Here is a 12,262-nt window from a genome sequence, read left to right as displayed (position 1 = left end):
TCAGGAAAAATTCCTAGACTAGTCGAATTGGGGGATAAGCCGATTTTCAATCGATGATTACTATATAATAGTGAAAATATGACCGCTGATTAAAAAAGTCGTCGTACTTTCAAAATACGATGTAGAAAGTCAAAAGAGTAATTAAAGTTATTAAATTTGCTTAACATACATATTTTAAACATTTTTTTAAAATATATCTATGTTTAGTGGCTGTTTGGTCTCTTCTGTATTCGTCGGTATATCATTACGTATCGTAATTTTACATAGTGTAAATTTAATGATTGCAACAACAACCTCCATGGTTCTGTCTGATAGAACTAAGTATAATATTTTACTAAAACTTTTATATTGTATTAGAACCTTATTGCTAAATTTTATTTAATCATGTTATACTTTGAAAGCTACTTGTAAATACGGGGTATGGCATCCATTAGCTCAACACATGGTTTCATATTCAAATAGAGTTATCCCCCGTAATCGCTATGAATGAGAAAACGAAATAACACACAAAATATTTAATTTGTGTTCTTTTTCATTAATTAATTAAATAGTGACTTGCCGTTATGCAGAGAAGTTGTTAAAATGTTAAAAACACAGCTAATGCAATGAAGTGTAACGGTGTACACTACGTGCCCCAATGCTGTGTTTGAGTCACGGGTTTCACACCTTTGTATATACACATGACACCAGAATACCGTTACTTCATCCACCAGAAAATTAATTGTAAAAACACAAAGCATTTGATTTATTTTACACCCAAGACCATGCAGTGATTCCCATGAACGCAGACATTAAAAAATTCACTAAAATTCCGTCATATTTAATACATTCTACCCGGTTTCGTTTTCTTTTTTACTACACAATAATAGTTCCCAGGGTTCATACACGAAGTTGAACGTGGGAAAAAAATTCTTTTGATTGGGGTTGTAAAGACATATTACCTCATACAGTACTGTACATTTTATTACTCACAATGTCATTACAAAAATTTTCAACGGGACAACTATCGAACAAAAGTTTAAACGGACGAAAAAAAACCAACCCTCATAATAAACTGCTCCAACAGTACAATGGATAAAAACAGTGGATTTTATATTTGACTGTTTAAGTTTTTCAACTTTGAGCCTACGAAAAGCCTATCCCGGGGGATAAGCCGGGGCTCGCGCATCAGAAAAAAAATCTCGGCCTATGCCCCGAAAAATACGGTAGTTTGTATTTGAACTTGTATGATGCAAGTTCTTGTCACTTGGGCGCTGCTGACAAATGTATGCTACTTATAATACATACATAGAGACATCTTATAATACATGTATAAAGTAGTAAACTTTCATTCTGAATCTTAGACTCTAAATATCAGGAATCTTAACCTGTGTGGGGGGATAGAGAGAGAGTCAGTCTTAAAAAGGATTTGTTAAGAAAAGAAAATTAAACAAAAAATAGCATCTCTTAAAGTATAGCATATTGTTTGCAAAGCTATAAATTTTGTTTGTATATATTAAGTTAAACATTTAATTAAAACTCCAGAGAAAACACTAAAATTCAGCAAACCCGATATCATTTACATGGTGACCATCTCAAAATACCCACTTATTAATGGAAATCAGAATAAAAGAATTTCAGAGAAAGTTGCTTTCAAATTGACATTGACATATGACGTAATATTTTCAGGTTGGCATTCAAAGTTAAGTCAAACTCATTACCTAACCCTTACCAACAGGCTTATTGGGGTTTGATATGAGCAAGAATAAGCCATGATTTGTGGCCAAAAATTGAATATCAATGAGATCTGCTATGACCTTCATCTGTGACCTTGAAACTTGGTTAAAGATTGCTGCACAACCTTTACCCCAAAGCTCTGTTTATGTAAAGTATGAGCCAGATAGGGCTAAGAGTAGAGTAAATATGCTCTGTAAGTGGGTTTTTTGCACTGTCTGATATGACCTTGACCCTTGACTTATAAATGTCATTCAAGGTCACTACACACCCTATGACCAAAGGTACAATGTGAGTGAAGTATGAGACAAAGATTTGGCAGATAATTCTGCTATTACCATTAAACTTAGACTAAGAAACTAGGTTCAAGCTCACTGCCCACACTTTACCCAAAGGCACTTTTTATGTGAAGTATAAGCCAGATAAGGCCAAGGGTAGAGAATTGTATGCCCCGGACAACTGGCCCCGGGGCCATAAAAGTTAGATGAGCTCACTTTTGATCTCGGTCTCACTTTTCCACTGTATGTTCCTTTTGTAAAAGTGAGACTGAGATCAAAAGTGAGCTCATCTAACTTTTATGGCCCCAGGGCCTGATCTTGGAAGGACAGATGGATGGAAGGACTGAGCGAGTGATCACTACAGGGTGCCCGCTGGAGCAGGTGCCCTAATTTTGGGTCTACGACCAGAAACAGAGATAATTCAAGATAACATACAACTTGTCATGACTTTTCAGCACTGAGAGGGCTACTCCACAGAATCCAGTTCATTTAGGGCATCTAATGCTTACTGATAATGCATGATTGTTTCATGGTTTATCTTTTTAATGCATCTGGTTGTGTTAATGTTTAGTCTTTTCCTCCTTTTTTTTTCAATTACGATACCAATCAGTCGTTATCAGGCGATAATAAGGTCAAGGCTGTGCTCTTTTCCGTGGCTTTGTCATTTGGATCAAATTAGGACTTTCAAGAATTAACTGGCAGTAAAAAAGATCAGCTTAATTGCAACATACATCAGATTCAAATTGTCTTATTGCATGCTTTTGGTTAGTACAATATAGTCATTTGATCCAATTATGCAGTGTTATTGTGGATTTTTATGTCCCTGAAAAATCGAAAATCAGAGGCATAAAGTTTGTGACTCATGTTTGGCAAAACTTCCACCTTTTTTTTGCTTAATGATATCTTTACAAGAACTGTGTATGTTAGTAATTGACAAAATCAAATTTTGCGAGTGTAGGTTTTCTTTTTGAGCCTGTACTTTGATAAAAATACATGACATTGTATTGGTTTGTCCTTGAATATTAATAGTCATGAAATATTGGGATCGAATGATGTAACTTTGTAAATAACAAGCGTCTTCTGAACTGATATTCTTTGTTCACAGTCTAATTATATCACAACCTTCCACGGCATAAATTGTTGTCTAATGTTTTTTAACTTAAAAAAACGAATTTTGGTCTGAAAAGCATTACCAATATATCTAAATACTGACATATCTGGTAATATATCTTAACCATTAAATGATCAATTTGAATGTTTAAAACTGACTGCGATCTTCAATCACTTTTTTCTTGCTTGCTTATCCTTGACATTAAAAGACAGGATGCATGCATGACTATACAGGGCAAAGGGGGCCGAATCCTCAACAAATTACCCATCAAACCTACCTAAATATGATCTAATTTTAATATGATTTTTTCTACATTAAACTATCTAAGGATTTCATGAAATCATACCCCTCACCTAAATATCACCATCCATGATTAATTTACATTACATCCCATAAATGAACCTTGAAATAATGACTCTTTTAAAGTTGGTCCCCATAAAAATTTGACAGATATTCCACAGTATGTGTGGGAATAAAGAACAAATAAAATAAAATATACATGTATCTTTAAACAGACACATCATAAATAGGGATACGTTGTCTTTAATATGAATTCCCCTTGTTTCTTATTTACTGAATAACACTGGTTAAAATGAACTAGAATTTAAAACATTTGACAGCTTAACATAGAATCTGCGAAGCTTTGGCAGTTACAAATTTGTGCAAATTTAAAATACAATTGCACCAATGGCCCTTTCTTTATCAATACCTGTACAGGGACTGTCCTTGGATAGTGTTCTCTGTGAGACCCAGGGCCAGCTGTCGTCGTGGAGGACCGGGAATCCTTTGTCCGTCCCTGCTAGAACCCTCACTCTGTATACTTGGTCCGGCAGGAGACCTAGATTGTGGAGACAAAATAAAAGATATATACATGTATGATAAACATTCATTGTTAAATCAATTATTGTCAATATTCCTTTATAAGATCTAACAACAATAAAAAACACAGTTAGAGTTAACTTTTTCGGATGCGGGTCCTGCAAAGGGAGCAAGAGCTTATCAGTACTTTCAGTACTTTGATTTTACACACAAAAAAACCCTTATAGTATTGACATTTTCATGTAAAACATTGCAAGAAACCTGTGGCCTGTAGACCTGTGGCCCACAAACTTGCATAGAACAACTATTGACCCGGTAAAACTCATTGAACTTTTTTTGTTCTCAAGAATTATTCATGCTCTATTCTGATTGGTTACTACACACTTGTATGAAGAAAATCTCTATATCAATCAGCATAGAATCAGTCTGACCATCTGTATTTAGCAACATCATGTTTTCATGTTCTATGTTGTCAAAAAATAAATTAATTGATCCAACTTTTTTTCCCATACCTTTGAAATTATAAGAGTTTAGCTATCATTGATACTAGTCATGGACTGAAAAAAATAATTATAAAAAGTTTCAGGAGTTGACAGCGAGTTTTGGCCTTGCAGTTAATTGTATGAGAGTAAGTATAGAAGAGACATAATAAAACACCTCAATCAATTGTAGAAGTTATGTACAGTACAGTATATACATAAAATGATAATGCACTTAATTGATTTTATTATATTCAGCAATTGGTATTATATTTCTTTGACAATGGGAATCATTAAGGCATTCAGTAACATTTGGTAAAACTATTATAACTAATTAATAACTGAGATCAACATCTGAGGGAATTTTTCAAAATCTATTTGCCATAATATTGGTCATGATAGCGGTTATGAATATAAATCAAACACCATCAATGTAATAAGGTACCATCAAAATTAAAATTTCATCAGGTTTGGTTTCCTTTCGACCTTTATTTATTGATAATAAAAAAAAAGAAATTTATTGATAAAAAAAAAAAAATTTTCTTTTAACCTTCATTTATTGACACAAAAAAAAGGAGAAAAATTGAATTCTGTGCAGCCATGATTCTGATCGAGGATTTATTATATTCCTTTGAGAATTAGAGCATCTATCAATTATTCAATTCAGATTGTTATTCTAGAATAACATGTCAAAATTCTTATTGTATGGCATGATTTGATTGGTTGGAGAAAAATAAAACTTTACTAATACAATTAACAAATCGAAAATGTATCGGTCAGACGCTTGACATTTTAACACTGTAGTTTGACTTTGCTATGTCATTTGAGGATTCCTCCAGGTTTTATATAACTGCGCAATTCAATAACCACACATTTTTTTCTAGTATTATTAGGATTGACACACCATTAAAATTTTGCACTTTTAAATTAACTCTGTCAGAAAAAAATCTCACGCTACATGCGCAATTTGTCTAATATCTGAATTCAATAAATGTGAGTTCAAAGATAGAATTAAGCTATATATAAGGATGTTTCTTAAAAAAAAACTTCTTTTTTTTTAAATCGGTCAGATAGAAAAAAATCAATTACCACAAATGGGTCAATTTTCCTTAGCCTAGTTTTCAAAATTTGGGGCTTAATTATATAACAACTCTGTTCATTATAAGCCAGGAGCAAATTGGTGCATTCATGAAAAATTGCTCATTCCTTTTCAATATTTTCATGCAAACATGCACGTGGCCACATAAAGAAGCCTTGAAGTATCTTGACAACCTGTGGCATTTTCAGGAAGCATGGGAAACAGGCAGACGTGTAACTGTGTTAAAATGGCAAATTACTTTATTTCATTTGGATAACAAACTGTTTTAGTGACCCACTTAACCTAATTCGTCGGAATCCGATAATGCTGGGCTCTTAGGCTCTCTCGGTGTTTAACAAAACGAAATTGGATTAATTCTATTGCGATTGTTTTGAAAAGAGCAGACTCGCATAATATCAGATTATAAGGAACTGAAAGAGCGATGCATACATCAGCACAAGCTAGTTTTTTTTAATTGCATGGTGCAAACTCCTGAGAAACACAGTTTTGAGTTTGAAATGAATTAAGAGCTGGACCGAGAAAATTGTGTCACGGCTTTTATAAACATAAAATGTTTCCAATTACGCTCAACATCTTAATTAATGTGATTAAACTGTTTCACTCAATAAATCTTCAAACAGTTAGTGTATTCATGTCGTGTCTTGTACAGATTAAGAAAAGTACTTTATAAAATTTAAAGTGTAATCTGAGCTTTAATAGAATTAACTAGATTTATATAATAAATTTCACATTAGATTTCTACGATATTTTGAATGTCAGGTGACTTAAAAATTCTTTTATATATCAATCAAAGTAAACAATTCTTCCTACAGTTTAATGTAACAAAGGAAATTGATTTTTAGCCAAGAGTTAATAATCGTTACCGATTAATTTCACGACCTGCTAATTGCAATATGACTTGATATTGAGTACAGCCTATTTGAAAATTATGAGCAGTTCTCCCGTACAGAGCAAATAATTCCCTTCCCTCATCTATCACATTATCAAGGTATCAATTACTTCCTCATTGAAAACTGTGTTTTAATTTCCTGAAGCAATAATTTTTTTTTCAATCTATGGACCATTTTTTTTTTATTTATTAAAAAAATTTTCACAGGTAGCAGCTTTTTTGATTAATTTTCATTTATTAATAACAATTAAAATTGTACATGTACTCATTAAAACATACTGGTATATAACCTCTTTTTTTCAGGAAAAGGTGTTTTAAGTACATGCATTAATGTTTGAATTAGATATATATATATAAGATATCACTTCCATTAATAAGGTTAATATCTCTCCAACATCTCCAATATCTAGGATCTGATATATCGGTAGAAGAAGAAATTACAACCACTATTTCTTCAAGTATAGTTGAACTATAATATCTCAATTCCTTATAGATATCTCAATTCCTTATAGATATCCCTACTCCTTATAGATATCTCAATTCCTTATAGATATCCCAATTCCTTATAGATATCTCAATTTCTTATAGATATCTCAATTTCTTATAATTATCCCAATTCCTTATAGATAGCTTCATTCTTTTAAAGATATCTCAATTTCTTTGATATCCCTTCATATACATGTACTTTTAAATGGATATCCCAATTTCTTGGATATCTCTTCATGTACATTTGAACTTTAAATATCTCAATATCTTAGATATCTTAATTTCTTTGATATCCCTTCATGTACTTTAAAAGGGATATCCCAATTTCTTGGATATCTCATCATGTACTTTTGAACTTTAATATCTCAATATCTTAGATATCTTAAAACTTTATTATGTCAGCCTCATTGTGTTCTAGATATCATTTTTAAGGACTTTTGACCTTTGACCTTTTGGAGATCAACCTCTGTAATGGCCAAGTCCCAAGTAACTCTCGAGATATTCATCAAAGATAATTCACAAAGTGGTCTACAGACTTTTTTTGCATCAAGATGGCTGTAAAGACCCTGATCCAATCTTTTTTTTTATTTTACAAATGCAATTATACCCTCTTCTTCTTCTGCGAAGTAGGATGCTGTGTGCATGAAGTCATTTGATCTGATATGCATTCACAGCTGCAGATGTAACAAAATCATTCTCTTAATGGTGGCGGCAATTACACCAGCAATTAAAACACATCAAACAAGATATCTAATCACATTGCGTGATTCAAGTTAGTAGTAGAAGTAGTTTTTACAAACGTTTGCCACGATTCTGTTTGTGGGGTTTTTTTCTGCAACTTTATTTTTTTTTAGTTTGGTTTCATAAAGATTTTATGCGTGTTGAAATTTTTTTCCTTTATTTTTTCTTCCTTGAATGTCGGCCGCGTTTATTAAAAACTGAACACCCATTTAATGGTTATATTAGTCTGCAGACGACAACCTGTCATGTAGCCCATAACAATCACCTTTTGTCCTCCGAGTTTTCATACAATGTCATCAGGTCTCCCCGTCAACAATTTTACACGACGGCTGTCATTTCAGGGTGCAAATTACACAACCTCGTAATAATAAACAGTCAAACTAATGATAAAAGAACACGCAAAGTGTCAAACAAATAATGCATGTCTTACTGCTTGACCTAGGACCTTTCACAACAGCCACCCCTTTCATTATGTGTAGTTTATAGGCCTTTTTCACACAAAAATTCTAGGTGAATTAAATTACTTCTAGTGTATTAACTCCATGGGCCCTCTATATTGTAATTAAGCAAATGTTTTCACAAGAGCAATTTATTAGAGGCCGTAGCAAAGAAACCCCTCAGAAAAAGGAAAATAATTTTTGAAAAAATGTTTCCCAAGATACATCTTCATTACCAGCCAATCAAATTGTAGTGTGAAAGAGATATAACTCGATAACCTAGGGGGAGTAGGGTAAAGAAGAATGAAGTTGTGTAATAGCAGTCTTGTATTGTATGGCATATGAGAGAGGAAATAATGGCCATGTAATCAATACTGGGCCTACTTCATCATGATCAAGTTCTACAGTCACTCAATGCAAATATGTGGAAGATTCAATTGATGCTTTTTAAAGATCCGTGCCAGGTTCCAGCAAAAATAGCTGATTGAACTGTTAACAGGGTTGACTTAGTGATGACTGTCAACAACTAAAAGTCCTGAATTGAATATCAAATTGATAATTTGTAATCTCATGTTTATACACAAAAACCAGGTTATTTTGGGGCCTTAATCATGATTAAATTTATCCCTTTCTCCAGTTTAAATCAACACAATATTACAAATGCATTAACCAATTAACCCAACTTCAACTTGATAAAAAAAAAACCCACACAAGGTCATTTGTTGAGCAGGGTCAAGGTCAAGGTCAAGGTCAAGGTCCATGTTTTTAAGCATGGCTATCTTAAAAAATTTCCTTCATGGTCAATCGTTTTATAATGCTCCTCAATAGATTATGATCACACAGCATGTTATTTGAGGCGCTTATCACCAATGTAGCCTCTTTAACCAATTTCTTTATACCCCCCATCTTAATTCACATCATGAAACCTGCAGAGGCAAAAGTCACAACGACAACAGTGCATGTATGGAGTAGAGTACATTCTACATTTGAAACTCAATCCGGTCAATCATTCAAGCCTCATGTAGCTTAATTTAATAAGGAATTTGTTTTTCCTCTGATAACTTTATGACCTCTCCCCTTATCGTGACTGTTAAAGGCAGATGAGAGTATTGATATCTCTACCCCAGTTTACTGTGACCTTTTAAAAATCCTATTACCTTAAGAGTCGCACAGCTGCTTGCAACAATTGTCTGCCCTTCCCCGTTAAGTTCTTACATTAACATTAACTTAAAGTGCAAATAAAAAAAAATTCATAAAAGATGAATATTCTAAACTCAAGTCAGTAGAATTATGACAAAACCCTTCAGAAAAGAATTGAAAGTTTCTCAAATATTACTGATAATATTAAAAAATATCTATAAATCGAAAATCTGTAGGTGGCCTCACGGACATATAACAGGTAAACTTGTATTGACTGATTTGCGTGTTTATGATACGACTGTTACTGCGCCTTATTATTTATATGTTCCATTTTCAACAAATGATTTATGAACTTCTAGAAATAAATTACATTAGCATGCTCCATTATTAATACCAAAATTTTGTAATAAAACAAAACAACATGTGATCTAATGCCTTGAATTCTAAAATCTATCACGTTAAAGCTGAAACAGCATGTATATTTACAAGGTTATCTGAAATTTTTTGCATGCACGACATTAAACCCTGAAGACTAAAATACTAGTATAATGTACAGATGTTCAATAATATAAGCTGTGCAAAACGACAAAATTTTTCCTTTTTTAGGGAATCTCATCTACTCTCTTGTACACACGATATGAAATCCAGTAAAACAAAAGGACCTGGGTTGTTGAATGCCAGAAATGACCTTGTGAGGACTTCATATCCACTCATTTGTCATGATTGATTTCATTATTATTTAAGGACTAGAAGTGGGATTAAGAATGTATTTTCACAATCCTTAAATGCCACATTTTCTCCTGAAAGCTCAATATTTGAAAATTATAGAACCTTCTGTTAAAAAAAAAGGGAAGATTTTTTTCTGCAGCTTTCTGAGAGTGATAATGTTATGTCACTTTCAATAAAAGCATTCAGCCCTAATATCATGACATTTTCTGCAACCTACTCGAAAATTTAATGCGTTGTCATTCTTTTTCCCTTTGCAACTTCTATTTTCTTACACTTGATTTTTCTCAATGAGTATACGATAGCTCTGATGATGTAAAGTTGTATTGATGGAATAAAAATCATGACCAATAAACTTTTGAAGTGCTAAAATTACTGTAACAGGATACGTTGTGTGATGCCTAAATTTGGTATTAATTAATTTGCCTCTCTTTCAGCAATTACTACAAGATCACAAGAATTCATAGTGGCTTAATTTACATGAGTTTTGAGGCTTCCCTTACTTATGAAATAACATCTTCAATGAATTATAAAATTCAAAAATAAAATCAATCAAACATACAATTTGAAATAAGTTCATAAAATAATGTCATTATTACAAAATGTTAATAATTGACAATGCTCTAAAATTGGTCCACATGAAATTCAGTAATTCTACACTAAGCAACACCTGTTCTCAAAAGCTTTCGTCTCACTTTTTTTTTTCTTTCCTGATACATTCCCCTTCTTTTACCCCCTCCCCCCCCCCCCCCCCAACAAGAGGCCCATGGGCCACATCGCTCACCTGAGGAACAATAGGTATGGTAAAATCAGCTTAATGGAGTCATAATACAAACTATCTGGACAATGTACAATAATACATGTAGATCCTGTATAAATAAAATCCATTTTCCCCTGGATATTCTTATGTTTATAATCATTGGTCCCTTTTCTAACAGGATGATTTTATAGTCATATCATATGTTGAGTATTGCAGTTCTCAAAAAGATCCTTAACAATAGTTTATATATGGGATATAAACGTACATCAACCTCTGAACCTTCTCGTGAGGCCAAAGAATTGTTCTGGGGCCAAAGTCTTAACAATTATAAAGAATCATCTGGCTGATTAGTTTCTGAGAAGATTTTTAAAGATTTACCCTATATATTCCTTTGTTAAACTTTGACCCCCATTGTGGCCCCACCCTACCCCTGGGGATCATGATTTTCACAACTTTGAATCTACACTACCTGAGGATGCTTTCACACAAGTTTCAGCTTTCCTGACTGATTAGTTTCTGAGAGGAAGATTTTTAAAGATTAACTCTGTTTATTCCTATGTAAAACATCGACCTCCCATTGTGGCCCAAACCTACCCCCAGGGTTATGATTTTCACAAATTTGAATTTACACTACCTGAGGATGCTTCTACACAAGTTTCAGCTTTCCTGGCTAATTAGTTTCTGAGAAGAAGATTTTTAAAGATTTACTCTATATAATCATATGTTAAAATTCGACCCCCATTGTGACCCCACCCTACCCCCAGGGGTTATTATTTTCACAACTTTGAATCTACACTACCTGAGGATGCTTCCACACAAGTTTCAGCTTTCATGGCCGATTAGTTTCTGAGAAGAAGATTTTTAAAGATTTACTCTATATATTCCTATGTTAAACTTCAATCTCCCATTGTGGCCCCACCCTACCCCCGGGGGTCATGATTTTTTACAAATTTGAATCTACATTACCTGATGATGCTTTCACACAAGTTTTAGCTTTCCTGGCTGATTAGTTTCTGAGAAGAAGATTTTTAAAGATTTACTCTATATATTCATTTGTTAAACTTCGACCCCCCATTGTGGCCCCACCCTCAGGTGAGCTAAAAAGGTTAAGTTTACAATACGTTGGTTTCTGGAAGAACAGACTTTGAAAATTTTCTTAATAAATATTGACAAATTTTTTACTTTTTTAATCTTTAGTTTTTAAGATATGTGTACAAACATAGAATTGTGAGCAAATCTTTGTATCTTGCTTATAATTCGAAGCTTAACACTCAAATATGGTTAGTAAATAGAAACTGTAAACAATTAAACACAAGAAACATGCACTACATGTATAACAAATAAAGAACACAATTTATTTTTTCGAAATTATTCATATATATATTACATGTATATACCTACATATTTCCGTCAGCGATATCAAACTCTATTTAAACTGAATAAACTCGAGAAAATGCCGAGCATCTCAACAAAACCTATTGCATTAATCTGCCATTACGCAAAAGATAATGCCGAATTACCGATAGAATAAATTGTATTTCAGTAGGCACCTACCCCTACATCAGATTTTGCTTAATTTGCGCA

At 33.0% G+C, this 12,262-nt stretch overlaps 1 protein-coding gene across 1 annotated transcript in view; it reads right to left on the bottom strand.

Moving 5' to 3' along the window:
* The window catches only part of LOC105336745 (protogenin), an 80,759-nt gene that overhangs the window by 22,738 nt on the left and 45,759 nt on the right, over positions 1 to 12,262 (bottom strand). Inside the window, exon 12 of the mRNA XM_034463617.2 lies at positions 3,812 to 3,940. Within this exon, the coding sequence (XP_034319508.2) occupies positions 3,812 to 3,940 (129 nt within the window). The remainder of the gene's footprint in view (positions 1 to 3,811; positions 3,941 to 12,262) is intronic.

Source organism: Magallana gigas, chromosome 1, assembly GCF_963853765.1.
Source record: "Magallana gigas chromosome 1, xbMagGiga1.1, whole genome shotgun sequence".
NCBI classification, from domain to species: Eukaryota; Metazoa; Mollusca; class Bivalvia; order Ostreida; family Ostreidae; genus Magallana; species Magallana gigas.
This window is presented reverse-complemented; position numbering and strand designations above follow the sequence as displayed.